Below are 17,628 nucleotides of genomic sequence, written 5' to 3'. Positions count from 1 at the left end.
GTCCAGAGATAATAGGGCTCATCTATTTGTATTCAAATAACTCTCAGAAAGGTACCAAGTGCCACAGATCCCCTCATTGAGGACTAATGAGTCTGTTTATTTCTTTTCTTTTTCTCTCCCTAAAGTTCCTTTATTTTATTAAAGGGAATTTATGGCAGAGAAAGGTGCCAGAACACCAAACTGAGGGCCATCATTTAACCATAGAAAAGATTGCGCATGGACAGCACCAATGCAAGCTTTCCTGTGTCTCAGACCTGACCAGCCCAAAGGCATGAGAAGTGTTTCAGGCCTTAGGCTCTTCACTAAATGAGTTAAAGCTGGGGTAGGCAACCTATGGCACACGTGCTAAAGGCAGCACAAGAGCTGATTTTCAGTGGCACTCACACTGCCCGGATGCTGGCCACCAGTCCGGGGGGCTCTGCATTTTAATTTAATTTTAAATGAAGCTTCTTAAACATTTTAAAAACCTTATTTACTTTACATACAACAATAGTTTAGTTATATATTATAGACTTATAGAAAAAGACCTTCTAAAAACGTTAAAATCTATTACTGGCACGTGGAACCTTAGAGTGAATAAATGAAGACTCTGCACACCACTTCTGAAAGGTTGCTGAACCCTGAGTTAGAGAGACCAAAGACAAAGGCTCAGGGGTGGGACCGGAGCCAGCACCTTATTGTGGGGCCAGCCAGTCTTGGGAACGGGGCCAGAGCCTGCACCTTATTGTGGGGCTGGCTAGTCTTGGAGGAGGGACGAGGGTGGGCACCAGGTTGGGAGGGCCGCCAGGCTTGGGGGCAGGACCAGGGCTGGCACCAGGCTGGGGCCAGCCAGATTCAGGGGTGGGTCAGCACCAACGCCATGGTCAGGACTGCACAGAGGAGGAGGAGTGGGGCAATTTGCCCCAGGCCCCACAGGGGCCCCGCGAGCCCTGGCCCGGCGGTGGTCCAGGTCTTCAGTGGCATTTCGGCGGCGGGGGGCCCTTCAGTCGCTCCGGGTCTTTGGCAGCATTTCGGTGGCAGGGGGCCTTTCAGTGCTGCTGAAGACTTGGAACAACTGAAGGGTCCCCTGCCGCCGAAATGCCGCCAAAGGCCCAGACTGCTGCTGGGTGAGTACAAGCACTACAGCTCCCCCGCTTTGCCCGAGGCCCCCTGAATCCTCTGGGTGGCCCTGGCCACGGTGCGGGGTGGCCAGGCTCGGGGGCGGGTCCAGGGCTGGCATCTTGCTTGCTGGCCAGCCTAGCTCATAGGCAGGGCCAGCCTTATTGGGGGTCGGCCTAGCTTGGAGGTGGAGCCAGGGCTGGCACCTTGTTGAAGGGGCCGTCCAGGCTTGAGGGCAGGGCCATGGCCAGCGCCACACTGGGGGATGGCCAGGTTTGGGGATAGGGACAGGGCTGGCACCTTGCTGTGGGTCCAGCCAGACTTGGGGGCAGGTCCAGGGCCAGCGCCGTATTTGGGTCCAGGGCCGGTGCCTTGCTGGGGGGCCGGCCAGGCTCTGGGGCGGGGCCAGGGCTGGTGCCACGCTGCGGGGCCAGCCAGGCTCGCAGGGGGAGCTGGGGCCAGGGCCGGCACCCATGCCCTCTGCTGCCCCTAGTGTCTGTTGGGCCATATGGCTGACCCTGCCCACTCTCTGCCTTCTGCTTCCCCTAGGGGTTGGTAGGCAGCACATCCGCCTCTGCCTGCTCCCCGTCCTCTGCTGGGCCTAGTGTCCATTAGGCAGCATAGCTGCCCCTCTCTCTGCTGCCCCTGGTGCCCTTTTGGCAACATAGTTGCCCGTGCCCCCTGCAACTCCTTGTGGCCATTAGGGAGCATACCTTCTCCTGCCTGCTCCCTGCCCTCTGCTGCCCCTGTGATGGGATCCCTGGGTGCAGCCTGGGACTGTGGGACCACTGTGCCCCCTGATCTCTCTCCAGCCTGGGCTGTCTCTCACAATGCCTTGCTAGTGACCAGCAGCAAACCCCTCCAGGCACTGTGGTCACTCAGCACAACCACATGTGGAGCCCCACCCCCAGCTACATTGCATGAATGCTCCCAGAGCCACTCATGAATCACACAGAGAAAGGCACCAGACAGAACCTCCTAGCACTGTACTCAGGAATATACTGTCTTGCACCGCTCAAGACTAGCAATGCAGATTTATTAATTGGTTCACCACTTCATCAATGGAAAGTGGATATACACCAGCCTTTGCGAACCTGAGCAGTTTTGCCACACACTTCAAACAAACTCACTGGTAAAGATAAACAGTTAAACAAATGTATTGACTACAAAAGATAGATTTTAAGTGATATTAAGCAATAGGCAAAAAGTCAGAGTTAGTTACCAAAAGAAATAACATACAAGCACACAGTCTAAACTCTCAGTCCTGGTAGACTGGGCAACATCTAGATTAAGTAGTTTTTCTCACCCCACTGAATATTGCAGTCCATAGTATACAGATTTCACCCTTGAAATCTGGGCCAGCCCCCTCAGTTGGAGTCTTCAGAGTGTCCTTCTTGCTTACAGCATAGGTGGGTAAAGGAGAAAGGCCCAGCATGTGGCCACTGTCTGTTTTATACCGTCAGTCCATGTGCTTGGAAAACACAAGTTCAGGCATGTCTGAATGGGCATTGCTGAGTCTCCAGGCAAGGTTGAGCAATTCCACTGGGGTGGCCTCATGCTTCCCCTCATGCACTGTAGCTCCCTTGCTGGACAATGGTTGTTGATGGGTTGATAGGCACCCAGCTCGAGTGTTGGTTACTTTCCTTGCTGTTGCTTCTAGGGGGCTAATATCTGGTTGATTTCCCAATTTACAGCATATTTTAGTGACAACCATACAACATAATTTTCATAACTCCATAGGCGTTAATGAAATACATATATGGATAGAGAAATGACTTTCAGCACATCATAACCTTTCCGGATACCTTACAAGGTATGCTTTATATGCAAGATCATAACCATATACAAGTGAGGAATATGGGAGGCTCCAGGGTGTTCCCCCAAAGTACAGAATGTCACACCTCCCTCCTTAGTTTACTGAAAGAGGGTTAGTCACTGACTAACTCGAAGGCAGTTTATTTTATAGTTCTCTTGGCATCCAGCCATCAAGGCCATGAGTGGGTGTGCCTCAGTTTCCCCCTCACAGCAAACCAGGTTTATTATGGTTTCTCTGCTATGGTAAGCATCAAATCTATTTACAAGTATTAACGAGAAGTAGTATTATCATAAGGTTTAACATCAGAATCAAAATTCTCATCCCAAAACTTAAACATTAGTACCAACATTTTTATCACAGATAGGTGTTTACAAGTATCTTTATGATCCCACGCCCTCTGTTCAGACAGTCTGGTTTGAGGTTGATTTGTTCATTACCCATGGTGACATTTGACTTCCTCCCACCTAATCAGTTACTGGTTTTTCTTTCCCTCCAGTGTTCCCCTCTATGTGGCCTCTTAATTTAATCATGTTTCTGGGATTTTGGTACCTCAGGGTCTGGCAAGATAGGGGTCCAGGAGGATCCTGCATATTGATTGGCTCTTTGGGGATTTGTCTCCCAACCCCAGGATGGTACATATGCAAAATATCCAGCTCCCTTTTTGGGGTTACCCAGTGTTTCCCCCTCCCAGCACTGAGTCTTTCCTTGCCCCCTTTTCCTAGAGGGCTGTGATCTGTGCTCTCGGGCTAGGCATGTTTACCCTTTGATCAGATGCACCTTTTCCCAGCAGCTTTCTTATAACTACTCTCTGTGTCTCACCAGTGTGAGGAAAGACCTCCCTCTCTGTCAGTTGGGCCATTTGCATTCTCACATGCTAATACCATACTCAAGCACCACTCACACTTCTGGAACAGCTGGACAATACTCCTGAAAAGTTCAGCAGTGAAATAGTTAACAACTTGGCCCTCCACTGCACCCTGTCTTATAATATAGGAACAAAAATTTATTCAATGAAATTGAAATATAACCAATTTAAAACTGATAAACTTAATGTGTGGAGCTCATTACCATTAGCTAACACTGAGGTCTAGAGCCTAGAAGGATTCAAAAAAGGATTAGACCTTTATATGGATAATAAGAAAATCCACAGCTGCATTAGATAGGATAAAACACTTTAGAAGGGATATAAACCAGGAGTCTCAAACTCAAATGACCACAAGGGCCACATGAGGATGCATTGGCCTGAGGGCCGCATCACTGACATCCCCACTTGCTGCTCCTGGCCTCGCCCCCGCCCCATCTCTTCCCCACCTCTTCCCCTGAGCGCGCGGCTCCCCGCTCCTCCCACCTCCCTCCTGGAAAGTGCTAAGCACCACCAACAGCTGTTTGGTGACTTGGCGGTGGGAAGCGCCTGGAGGTAGGCAGAAAAAAAAAGAAGAGTAATATAATAGTATAGTATTAAAATATAGCATGCTATTAAAAGTCAATTTATTAATTTTTTCAACAACTTCTTTAACTGTAATGTGAAAAGTCAGAGCTAATTTTGAGTCATTTCATTTTTGGCCACTTAGCTGGCAGCATTTTGCATCAACCAGAGCATCAATGTTAGGTTTGATATCCTGAGACAAAACCAATCTCAGTGTTGCTTTCAATGTTCATCAGTGAGCCTTGACCTTAACACAGATTTGTTAATCTTCATGGAAGAGAAAAACTGTTCACATATATATGTACTTCCAAACATTGCCATTATCCTTGCGGAAGCAGAGAATAACATGGGAAATCTTTCTTGTGACAGAAACCTGTAGAATTCTGGAATTCCAACATCTGTAGACTTCTGCTTCAAAATGGTGTCACACTGGAGCGCCACTAACTCCATCTGCATTTCCTCTGCAACATAGTCAATTTCAACAGCAAATAGTGTGGAAAAAAAGTTGAAAATGTAATTCAAGTGCCTTGAAATCTTTAAACCGCACATCAAACTGTTTGTGTAAGTTAGAAATGATCTCTGCATATTCTTTCAAGGATTTGGGTTCAACTTTTCCTAAGGAATTCAGTCAAGAAATGAACCAAATTGCCAGCAGTCCGCTGTGTCCCCCACAAAGTAAGCTTAACTTTGAATGACTTAATACTCTCATATATCTGTGTTATCACCTGTTTTCTACCCTGAAGTTTCAAGTTCAGTGCATTCAGGTGATCAGTTACATCTGTTAGAAAAGCAAGGTTGCAGGTAAAAGTGAAATCAGCAAGCTGTGGAACCTCCTTGTTTTTCATTTTCATGAAGGAATCAATCTCCTCTCTAAGTGCAAAAAAACGCTTCAAAACATTTCCACAACTCAGCCATCTAACTTGAGTTTGATACAGAAGTTCCCCATATTTGCTGTCCATACTTGCTAGAAAAGAAGTGAACTGTCTGTGACTCAGCCCTCGTGCACGTATAAAATTAACAGTTTTAACAACTACATCCATAACTTCCTTCATTTGTAGACTTTTACTACACAGGGCTTGGTGCAAAATACAATGTATACTGGTGAAGCTAATTCCTGGTCTATTGAGGCTGTTCAGTTTGGCCTTCAATAATCCAACCACACCAACGTTTTCAGAGCACATTGATGGCGCACGGTCCGTAGCCAAAGATACGAGTTTGTTCCATGGCAGCGCAGCTTTTTCAATGCACTCTTCCACTCCTTGAAATATGTCACGTCCCGTTGTGGTACCCTTCAGTGGCATTAAGTCTAGCAATTCTTCAGTTATATTCAAATTGCTATCCACACCTCTAATGAACACTGCATATTGTGCGGTATCTGATACATCTGTACTCTCATCAAGAGCAATAGAAAATGCTTCGAAGTCTTTTGCCATTTGAATCAATTGTTTTTGCACATTATCAGCTAAATTTGTTATCCTGCAGGCAACTGTACTGGCAGACAAGCTTATGCCTTCAAAAACTTTCTTCCTATCAGGACATAAAATTTCGCTGGCCTTCATAAGACATTCTTTTATGAATAAGGCCTTCTGTAAAAGGTTGCGATGATTTAGCTATCATTTTGCTTATCACAAAACTTGCTCTTACTGAATCTTCCCTAGACTTGTTAATCCCCAAAAAGAAATTTCCTCGCTTGGCAAATGCTGCTTTAAGTTGCAGAACTTTTTCCTCTCAGATTTTTCCAGTGAATGCATCATATTTGTCATGGTGCATCGTGTCGTAGTGCCGACGCACGTTATACTCCTTGGGAACAGCAATCATTTGCTGACAAATAAGGCATTGAATTTTATCTTTTACCTCTGTGAAAAAATATAAATTCTCCCATTTGTCTTGAAAAACTCTCTTTTCTTCCATGAGTGTTCTTTTTTTCAACTACGTCATTTCCAAGCAGTTTTAATAAAATATATACACTCAGTAAAGCCGCCCCACTGCACTGGGCTGCACCACCACTCCACTCCTGCTCTGCCTCTTCCAAGGGTGGCAGGTTTGTAGAAATTTTGGTGGTGCCCAGAACCTGCCCTCCCCCAAACTCCACCCCCACCTGCCTAAGGCTCTGGGAGGGAGTTTGGATGGGGGAGGGGGTCTGGTGTGCAGACTCTGGGATGGAGTTTGGGTGCTGGGTGCAGGGGGTGGAGGTGCAGGCTCTCGGATGGAGTTTGGGGATAGGAGGGGGTGCAGGGGTGAAGGCTGTGGGGCTGGGGATGAGGGGTTTAGGGCATTGGAGAGGCTTGGGGCATTGGAGAGGCTCAGGACTAGAGCAGGGGAAGGGCCAGCCCTAGTGAAGGGGGGCGCTAGGACCCTGCGCCAGCAGGTGATGCCAGAAGCAGCAGAGTCAGCATGAGCTGCAGGCTCCCGGGTGGTGAGGGAACAGCAAGTGAGGCTGGGGGGACACTTGGGGGAGGTGTGAGGGGGCGGGGCTAGGGGAGAGACCCGGCCTCAAACATTGGGGAGCAGCGCGCGGGGAGCTTAGCTGCCATATAAAATAACTCGGGGGGGGCGAGGGTGAGGGGATTTAGGGGGGGACAGGAAGTATCTTGGGGGGGGCAGGGAGCTTGGCGGGCAGCAGGCGTGTTTGAGACCCCTGCAATAGACAGATCACTGGTCTGATTCAGTGTGCCCATCCCTGTGTTCCTATTATTTAAAAGTGTCTCAATTAATCTTCAGAGTCAACAGCCTTAACCATGGGGCAGTTCACAGCTTTCAGAGTTGTTATTTCAGGCTTATTGGCTGCAGGGGCAGCATTAGCAATGCATTGGTTCATGTTCAGAAGATTTTGCCTTTCACAAGGGTGTAAAGTTTCTTTTTTAAAAGAAAATATAAGCTCAAATTCTGCAGAAACTGATGGAGTCAGGAGAGAAGCACTTGTGCTGTGCGTGTTGCCACTTAATGGCTCAACCCAACCGCTGTGTGCATAGAAAGATAGATAGACATATAAAAAGTCATCATATATATACTTAGGTCCAGATTCTGATCTCATTCAGACTGAGATCAATCTGGAATAATTCCATTAAATTCAATGGAGTTACTCCAGATTTGTAACAGAGAACAGAATTTGACTTATAGAGAAATATAGGATATATGCATATTCATTTACCAGATGTACATTTTGTCTCGTCATTACAGGTATATCTTACATGAATGTGGATTTGTCAGTAATCTTTCACACAATAAAGCACCTTCCCAGCTAGTAATAGTTACCAACAAAAGACATCAACATTTTAATTATACACTTTTATTGTTTTCCTAGTGTTTCAAAATATACAAGACGGAAGGGAAAAAAATCTACTCTGGAATGATTGTGACATACAACTTGAAAAAATAAGGGCCTGATCCTGCAAACCCTTACTCATCATGAGAGCAGTCTTTACCCCCCAGAATCCCCTTGACTTCAGGATTGAAGGATCAGACCCTAAAGTTATGGCATAAAGATGAGAAATAGACAGCTTTGAGTTGTAAAGTATTTACATCTAAGTGCTTCTGGTCTGTGATTCACGGTAAGTATGTTTTTATGGTCAGGACTGACACACAGACAACATTACTGGGCATGAGATTTCAACACATGGTTAAGAATGATTGGTTCAACAGTTCTTCAGCTGGAAATCATCACTGCTAGTTCTGCTTTCCTCTGCAGGCGTTCGCTATGAGTCTGATTCTGAAATCAATGGTGTTACACCGGTGTAAGAAGAGAGCCAGGCTTCATATTTATCAAGTACATAGGGCAGCAAAATACCTGTGTATATACGGACTGTCTTTATAGGCCATTGCTGCATTAGTGGTGGGCACCACACTGGGTGCAATGACCAGAGTCACACGGCCAGCAGAGGACACAGGCAGGCACAATTCCTCAACGGGGGCAAATGCAGTTCCAAGCAGCTGCCAAACCCTTTTTCAGGGTGCAATATGCAAAGTCCTTTGCGCCAGCCCCGACAACCAGCTGGCATGAAGGGGCGGGGAGGGGAGCTGAGCCATGTCTAAGACCCCTTTTGCAGCATCTAGGGTTGATGACAGCACTTGCCTGCACCTTGCACACAGGGAGTGCAAGCTCTGGGACTGTGCCTATCTCTGTGGAATGTAAGGGAGGAAAGGACTCCTGAAGGTCCCCTCCCCCTTGAAGAGCAGCCAGGCCCCGCACCATGTGTCCTTATTTTACACCACTGCTATGTTGTCCATAATGCAGCCACATTTTTCTACGATCATGTTAGGAAATTCAGCCACTTCAATTTCCGTGTAGTTTCCCTTCTTGACAAGGTACATCATGGGAAGTGGGGAGCTCTCCACCACGGCACAGGTTCTTTCTCCATAGCCAAAGCGGCGCAAGTGGCTCTTGGCCTGCACACAGCCCCCCATGCAGAGGTAGGCCTGGTACCCCGCAGGCTCAATAATCCAGTACTGAGTCCAGGTCAGTTCTCGGAAGTTGATGTAGTGTTCCTGCCGGCAGCAGATGGGTTTCTTCGTCGTGCTTTCCTCCTTGCAGTCTCCAGGCCCCCTATCAAAAAGCAAAGCCAAGAAAGAATGTCTCTGTGACTGAAAATCAGGACTCATGCTGAAATATTGGGGTGGGGATGAACAGTCCTTGTCATTAACATCAGAGAAGGGCCTGAGCTGTAAAGCTTGGCTCTGGATTAGCACCCCACCTGCCCCCAGAATTCAGGGATGTTCAGATCCAAGGTGAGGGTTCAGACCCATTCTTAGTTCAAGTATTTAAGTACAGAAATGAGCTCAGTAAATCTGGAGAGAGGAGAGACTTTAAAGTAAAGAAACTTCCTAGCTATTCCATTTGCAGCGATTTATTACTAACTGGGAAAGCTGCGTCCTTTGGGCCCGAGTCTCCATTGCTACGCACCTTGTGCAGTCCTTTACACAGTGCAAAGTGTAAAATGCTATCATATCAGAACAGGAGTGTTTTACAAACTCTTGCACTTACTTTTCCTCTGTGTAAATGACTACACAAGATGCAAGGCCATGGACAATCAGTCCTTCTGTTCTCTGGCTCTAAAAATTCAATACTATCCCAGCCCGGATATGTTTGTCTCCTCTACTCTCTCTGTGTTTCCGTGATCTGAATGATTATTTGTAAAATATATTACAACTAGAGACCCTAATCAAAACCCTTTGTGATAGTTTGGATCTAACTCTGAATTTCACAGCTGGTTCCTAGCTCTAGAATGGGCCTAACTAAAACCCCATGTCCAAATAGTCCAAATTTTGGGGAAGTTTGGAATCAGATCTTTATCCAAACTTTGTGGCTCATTTCATTTCTAATTGTGAAACATTATTTACCTCACTATGCAACTTTAAGACCACTTTGCATTTTCGCTTACCGTACCCACTCTAGGAGTTTTGCAACTAAATCAGGCTTATCCAAACCTGGCCTGAAATGTTATCTTCAGTATGAATTAGCAACCAAATACCAAGGCAGCATAGACTTGGATTTAACACATACCCATATTCTTCCAGGTTGAGAGTATAAAGCACCAGCTCAGGTTTGCCCAGGGCTTTATCCAAAGGATCCTGAGAGGTAAACCTCACGACTTTGGCCATTTCCGAGGCATAGCTGCCTAGCCTTTCTCCTTCAATCCAAATCTCCAGGAGCATTGGTCCCGGCTTCTTAGCTTTTAGCCAGTAATGTACAGCCTGGGTCACATCAAAATTCCTCCAACCAGATTCCATTATTGGAACCAACCTGTATGACAAGGTGGGGACAAAAAAAAAAGTCAATTTCAGGGAATTGAAGCCATAGGACCTGCAACTCATAGCTGTCTTCAGCCAGATAATGCCTGGTGAAGCTCTGTTTACAACAACGGCATTACACCGGAGATTAATTTAGTCCCTCTAGTTTGCCATGTGCCCTGACTGTACAATAATTCTTAACGGATAGCTATTATTAAACTTTAATCAAAAATAATAACACTTATTTTAAGAGATATACTCATGTAGCAGATGTTGAGGTACTAACTAAAGAACTGCTATATCCATTCACATCAAAGAATACCTTAGGATTTGACAGAGTTTTGACAATGCAGGACCATATTCAGCCTTGGCATAAACAAGTGCAAGCCCTTTAAAAACAATGTCGTTTACATCTGTTTTTGCCAGAGCTGATTTGGGTCTATAAATTACTATGCAGAAATGAGTTTAATAGCTTTTGTGTCTGATCTTGCCCTCAATGAAGTCTACTGCAAAGCTTTCATAGACTTCAGTGGTGCAGAATCACAGCCACTGTACAGAATTTGTATAGTCAATGACCAATGAAAGAAATCTTCAGAAGAAGAAAAGCCAGCAAACCATCAGCATTTTCAAAATGGGAAACAGAGAGAGAGAGAGAGAGAGAGAAGGCTATGCCAGAGCAAGAGACTAGAACTAATTATTAAGATTGCGATTTTTAAACTGTATTATAATGTATAGCTTTCAGACAAATTACAGAAATTCAGCCACTTCAAGATGAATATTGCAATCTTTGTAAGAAATAAAGATGCCCTTGCTCTTACAAACTCATTATGGAATTAAAAGAGGATACAAAGCCAGAGCCTGCAGTCTTTACTTAGGTGGGAATTGTGCCAGAGCAAGGGCTGTGGGCCTGATTCTGATCTCACACCAGTTGTTTATAGGTGTAGCTCTACTGGGTTCATTAGAGTGTCTCCTGATTTACGCAAGTGTAGGTGACATCAGAATCAGGCTCAGTAAAACCAAGTCCCTAAAATGCAGCTATATCCACATTAAAGGATAATTTCTTACCTGGAATCAATCAGGGAAGTCCTGTTGGTGCCATCGGCTTGGATCTGCACCCAGTACACGCTGACTCTGGCGTTAGTGACTGGCCTGTGAGGTTGCTTGGTTGTAGGCATGTTCGTTCTGTTCAGGGGCTTTTTGAAAAGTTTTAGTTCAGCCATGGTCACTTCACTGTTTTCAGGTATTCTCCCTTCCATGTCAAAGACCAGATTCTGGCGTGTGGTATCAGAATAGAGAACTTCTCCTGCAATATCTGTGTACATTGGGAACAACAAGGAGAGCCTGGCTCAGCATCATTTCCATCCCACACAAGCAAAGCCCTAACACTTCCCTTTCATTCCTAATTATCACAACACACTCATCTCATACTCCAAAGAGCGGGCCTATTAGTCCCTACACAGATACTAAACATGTCTTTTCTAATGCACATTGGAATCAATGCCTTGTAAATGCCCTCATCATCTCCCTCTGCATGGCTCTCTGTAACCTGCTGGATAATGGGAAGGAATAAGTATTTTATTTCCCCCAGAACTCAAAAACACCAATGGCTAGGCATATTTATTTTACAGATCTCTGTATGAAAACAGGCTGTTGGACTGTTTTAAACAGACAACTGGCTTTTGGTAACTGCCCCGGAAAACAATGTAAATCTTTTGAATGCTGAGCATGCTGAGATTTTGGGTATAAAGAGCACTAATATAACATGTAAGGCTAATCAGAACTTTCCTGCTGAAATTTTTTCTGACTGAAAATTGACTTTTGACTAAACAAAACTTTGTGTGGAAAGTACCTGCTTTCCTCACAACGTTTTGATTTTTTTGTCAAAAAAAATGAAAACTGACATTTTTGCAGTTTTTAGCTAGAAACTGGTGGGGGAGAGGAGAGGAGGAGGTTTTGATTTTAAAATATTTTTTAAATTTTTGTCAACATTTTCTATAGGAATAAACCCACTTTTCAACCCGCTCCAATATCAGTTGTAATGACCATGCAATCCTTCTTGTTATGCTTTAGTCTTTAAACCACCATTACTTTATGCACATCTATTTTATCCACATAATAATAAACAGAGAAGGGTCCTAAGCTGTAACGTTCAGCTCCAGAAACAGATCCAAACTGAAATTCCCCCAAGTTTTGCAGTTGGCACTATGGTTTTTGTTCAGCCCATTATATATTTGGAATCCAGAAAGTCTGGAAGCATATCTGGATCTGAACTTCCCTCAAATTCAGTGGGTGTTTGGATCTGGGGCTTTGCTAAACTAATTGTAATAATATTAGCATTTTTACCTGCATTGCCCGGGATTCCTCTCAGGATGCCAGCCAAACTTGGCAAGGCTCTTCTCTTCACTCTGTGGCGCCTCAACATGGAGATGTATTTGTTCCTTATGTGATCTGGGATAACTAGATTCACTAGGTCTCTCTTCTGAAGTTTTGGAACCTCAGAAAGCCCCAGTTTCTCCAGCAAAGCCTCCTTCAGCTTTTTCTGGGTTAATCCACTGGCAGTGGTGGCTAGGCAGAGTACACAGACCATCCAGCCAAGCCTCACACTCATCCTCTGTCAGTCACCAAGCAGCTTATCAGAATGGATGAACTGATCACTCTCCCTGGAGGCTGCTCTTGGCAGAGATGCCTCTTCAAGCTCCCAAGCTGCCTGAATGGGAAAGGGACCTAATGTGCTGGATTTTTATAGCAAGTCCGGTCCCACTGGCACAACAAATTCCACAAGTGGAGGTGAAGCAGAGGACTTGAAAGGGATACTCTCACATTGGTAGTAACAAGACATATTAACACCTTCATGTGCTGTGAAGTTAATATAAGAAATATTTAGGAGAGTCTCCAGTTATTTTAGGTTGGAACAGGGTTTCCATTCTTTTTAGCTCCTTTTTCACTTTTGCCCTCCAAAACTCTTAATAGCCTGAAATGCCTCATGCACAGTCTGGGTCAAAGGGAACATTTCTGCAGAGTATGAAATTATCATTTATGTACACCACCACAGTATACAACTCCCCGGAAGACACAGTTCCTACCGTAAGGAGCTCACAACTACAATTGGGCAGACAATATCTTTAAGATGCATAATTAATCAGTGGGACAGGTGAAAGTTCAGTCTCAAAATGATACAGATATTAAGAATATTTAATTCTAAATCATAAGGTCTTTGGGGCAGGGACTGCTTTTATCTTTGTGGACTGTGCCAAGCCCATGCTCAGTGATAAATAATCACAAATCCTACCATTTTGATGGCTTATTGCCTTGTAAACCAAGCAAGATATTTCTGAATTACAGAACTCTGAAAATGTACTGTTTCTACATTTTAGAAAAGTGTCCTCAATTTTATCTCTTGTAGATTTAAACATAGCTTGTGTTTTAAAAAAGGCTGCACTATACAAACAAAGATTATCTTTTGGCAACTGTCAGAAACCAAACTCTGCTTTTGGGGGATACTATCTGCCCAACAGTTCCCCTCGCCCATCTCATTGCTTCAGCAATATAAATTATCACAGCAGATGGCTGTCAGTGGGAAATAAAGCTAACCTGGTAAATCAGGTTGTTGTTTTTTAAGTTACCTTTTCAACTTTGAAACGTCTACATCATTTGCTTCTCTGGAGTTTGCACGCATAACAACTGGAAGTCTAATTCCTCACAAGCCCCACGAGGAAGGAATTGAAAAATAGCATCTTGATCAATGAAATGTTAGAGCAACTTGATATTTTTTGTAAGTTCTAAGGTTTCATCCTTTCCAGACAGGGAGGTCACATGACATTGACATTTCTTCTAATTGTAAATGGGCCTGAAGTTGAGCCCACCTTCAGATGTCACCAGCCTCCATTGTTTTTCCTTGTTTCACCAGAGATAAGGCAAACTTGAAAAAATGTAACCCAACCCCTTTGATTCTTTCTGAATAGGGCCTGGTTTGAGGACCCAACTACTAAGGTTCTGTCAAGCCAAAATAAAACCACCCTCTTTTGGCCCATCTGTAGTTTACATAAACCTGATCCTGCTGCTGTAAATGGGTGAAGGAAGGGAATAGAACCTTTTGAAAAAAGTTATTTTACTAACTAAAGGTTAAGGTTAATAAAGTTACTTTACTTTAGTAACTGCCCAAATTGTCTCAAAAGGCTTTTCATAAGCAGCTTTCTTTATAGACTTACATTCTCCATTATGTTGTCATGGATAGGATAACCCATAAAATTCAGATCTATGGCCAGATTCCCAACCAAAATGTGGGGATGTTTAGATTCTATTTATTAAGTATGATATTATACACTAATTAATTAGTTTATTTAAGCACCATCAGTGTGCTCAGTGGTTTACAAAATATAGATTAAGACAATCCTGATCCTCCTGACTTCAATGGGATTACTTACATGAGTTATGTTGCAAGTGAGTGTAAGTGTAAGGTGTGTTTGTAGGAATTGGGCCCCTTCCTGCATTCCTTCTGGCATTCCACACTGCATCACAATTTAAATGTAATGCTGTTTTGAACACTGATACATCAAGATGCAACCTTTTTTGTTACATCAGTGGTTCTCAACCAGGGGTATGTATACCCTTGGGGGTATGCAGAGGTCTTCCAGGGGGTACATCAACTCATGTAGCTATTTGTCTAGTTTAACAGGCTACATAAAAAGCATTAGCAAAGTCAGTACAAACTAAAATTTCATACAGACAATGACTTGTTTATACTGCTCTATATACTATACACTGAAATGTAAGGGCAATATTTATATTTCAATTGATTTATTTCATAATTATTTGGTCAAAATGAGAAAGTAGGCAATGTTTCAGTAATAGTGCGCTGTGACGCTTTTGTATTTTCATTTCTGATTTTGTAAGCAAGTTGGTTTTAAGTGAGGTGAAACTTGGCAGTATGCAAGACAAATGAGATTCTTTAAAGGGGTACAGTAGTCTGGGAAGGTTGAGAACCACTGAGTTACATAATGCTAGCATGGACAGATATAGCATTAGCAATGAGTTGCCTCGGAATGAAGGACAGTGGCAAGACTGTAGTTGACAAAATCTTCCCTAAGACACAGATTTCCCAACAAATCATTTCCAGTGATGAACTCATAACCTTGAATTTGGAGAAGTTTGGGGAGTGAGAAGAGTCACCAGTTGTAAAATAGTTATAGTCCATGCATTCTGATTTTCTTTGAACCAGTCAGAGGGCCTGATCCTGGAACCCTTGTCTACCCACACAGTCCTTGTTCATGTCAGTAGTCACTAGTAAGAACTATTCAAAAAAGTACTATTATGGAAAGTGAAAGCTACTGGTAGATCCTTCAGCAGCAAAAATCATCTCATCAGAAAGTGATTTGTCTCATGGCTGGTGTCCAGCCTATTAGGTTGAAGACTCTTCATTGTCAAATGTGTATTGGAAGTAGATTTATAGGCTCCACATGTAACATAAAATTATTGAGCAAACACAGTTGAAGCCCAGCTTTAAAAAAAAAGGATGTGGATTGCAGGCTTTTCACAGGATAGTGATTATCTGCTCCAATTGCAGGATTTGCCATTCTCTCTTTGTCATGCAAACAAGAAAAGTCAGGAATTTTATAATAGCTCTTTCTGTGAAATGTGTATTGGAACCTATGTGGTGCATTTAAAATGTCAGACAGGGGATTTAAGGTGGCTGCAAGGAATGAAATATGAGGGACTGACAGTTTCAATACAAGTCAATAGTTGGTGGGAGAGGGGTCAATAAGTGCAAGATTTTTGTTTCATTCCAAAGCAGCTCTCAGCCATGGCTGCTTTGTTGGCTGGGCATATCTGCACAATGTTTACAAGCCTTTTGTAAATAAATCTAATGGGTTAAAAGAGAAAGTGTGAAAGACTTAGACTTAATTGTACAGATTTAACCTAAGCAACAAGGACATTTCAAACAGATTTGTTGTGCCCAGCAGGAAAGTCTATTTGCTGAGTGTGGGTGAAGATTTATGTCCTTAACTTTTTGAGATTTATATTTCCATCTACACAACTATTTTGTGTCATAACCAGAGCCATGTTTGAACAGCTCCTGTTTGAGAAAATGTTAATATGACAGTTTCTGCATGTTAGGAAAAATGCCAAGTGTGGTTTGTGCATCATGTGTATTGAACAGAAGTGGGGCCAGGCTGCAGCTGTGCAGCATTATATCTGGATATGGTGTTTGGATCTATGGATCTGGAGCTGTGATGTTCAAGCCCATATACAAACTTCCCCACATTTCAGAAGGGCTCAGTTTGGGGCCTCAGGTTTGATCCCCATCTCTAATATTTTCTTATTCATCTCTGTTTAACTTAAAGCACATTGAGTGTTACACATTTACCAAGTAAACCCACAGAATGTAATGTTCATGGTAAGTGCTGGGCCTACACCTTTGAAAACAGACTTTTTTAATGCACAGAGTAGGTACAGTACATGTAGCAGCTGTGTAAACTGCCCCCTTCCCCCCACTTCATCAAGGTATTTCATCCCTGACCTGTGGGGGGGGGGGGGGAAGATGGGGCAATTCAGTATTTTACCCCTAATTTTTAGTAAAGATAGCCCCTCACATTCTGACTCAGAGTTGTATTTGCATTCAGTCTTTGGCATCTCTCTTGTGACTGCCAACTAGAATTAGTTCTGGGAATGCTGTCTGTGACACTTTTCCACTAAGAAAAAGTACCATGCAAGTCAATGGGAATTTGGACATTTAATTCAATGGGCCCAGGATCGGCTCCTAAGAACTGAAGGGAAGCGATCAAGCTTATTTCACAAAGACCACCTAACAGAAACTTTAGGTCATTATGGATTTGGGCCAAATTCAAAATGGTGACCAAGAAAAGAAAAGCTCTGTATCCTTTGCTAACAACTGGATCAAAATCATCTCATCTAGGCCACCAAGAGCCATTAGAGAACAACAGCCTTTACTTACTATCAGCCTGGGCTGGATTGGAACCAGCACTCTACATCAGAGAAAGTCTTGTAGCCCAGGCCAGCCTCATAACCCATCAAGTCCTCCTTATAGACAAAACACCATATTCAGTTAGTGAAGCCCCTGAAATCAATGGAAGTTGTGCTCACTTATGCCAGAGACCAGGGCTGCATCTGTCCCACAAAGTAAAAAAAAAAAGTATATTTAACTAATGTAACAAGAGCCACATTTCAGTGTAAAAAAGGCTCTACAGCTCATCTGACCTTGAACTCCAGGATATCATAAGCACTCCCATGAAGGCAGTCTCCCTTTAACTTTGCTGTCCAGATCACTCTGACATTCAGACTCTCTGAATTCACCGCTTCTATACTCTGAGTTCTGCTTTTCCTTATGGACTTGCTCCAGTCAAATAACTCAGACAAGAGGCTGACTGTTATGGTGGGAATGGATAGAAATGTTTGGCCTCTTACTGTGCCACAGATCAGGTGATGCCAGCCAGGTCAGATAGCTTGCTCACATTATTTGTGTTATCAGCATTTGCAAAGTGCCACAGTCCTGGCACAAAAGTCTCTCTCTGTTATTTTTACAGCAATAACAAACACAACTGTT

General features: G+C 43.8%; 1 protein-coding gene across 1 annotated transcript; it reads right to left on the bottom strand.

The window, feature by feature from the left end:
- Positions 1-7,690: 7,690 nt before the first annotated feature.
- On the bottom strand, positions 7,691-12,840 carry LOC120401799 (left-right determination factor 2-like). Its single transcript, XM_039532038.1, has 4 exons — positions 12,411-12,840; positions 11,133-11,379; positions 9,841-10,080; positions 7,691-8,883 (listed from the first exon to the last, which is right to left on the bottom strand). Exons 1-4 carry the CDS (start codon positions 12,673-12,675, stop codon positions 8,544-8,546), a joined length of 1,092 nt encoding a protein of 363 aa, XP_039387972.1. The 5' UTR covers positions 12,676-12,840; the 3' UTR covers positions 7,691-8,543.
- Positions 12,841-17,628: the final 4,788 nt, after the last annotated feature.

Source organism: Mauremys reevesii, linkage group 3 (assembly GCF_016161935.1).
Source record: "Mauremys reevesii isolate NIE-2019 linkage group 3, ASM1616193v1, whole genome shotgun sequence".
Lineage (NCBI taxonomy): Eukaryota > Metazoa > Chordata > Testudines > Geoemydidae > Mauremys > Mauremys reevesii.
This window is presented reverse-complemented; position numbering and strand designations above follow the sequence as displayed.

What these genes read in the sequence shown, in the direction of transcription:
- LOC120401799 (XM_039532038.1), bottom strand. Translation starts at nt 12,675, where the DNA reads ATGAGTGTGAGGCTTGGCTGGATGGTCTGTGTACTCTGCCTAGCCACC. An exon ending in ACTTCCCTGATTGATTCCAG is followed by an intron (nt 10,081 to 11,132) that starts GTAAGAAATTAT and finishes CTTGTCATACAG; the next exon opens with GTTGGTTCCAATAATGGAAT. An exon ending in CTCAACCTGGAAGAATATGG is followed by an intron (nt 8,884 to 9,840) that starts GTATGTGTTAAA and finishes GCTTTTTGATAG; the next exon opens with GGGGCCTGGAGACTGCAAGG.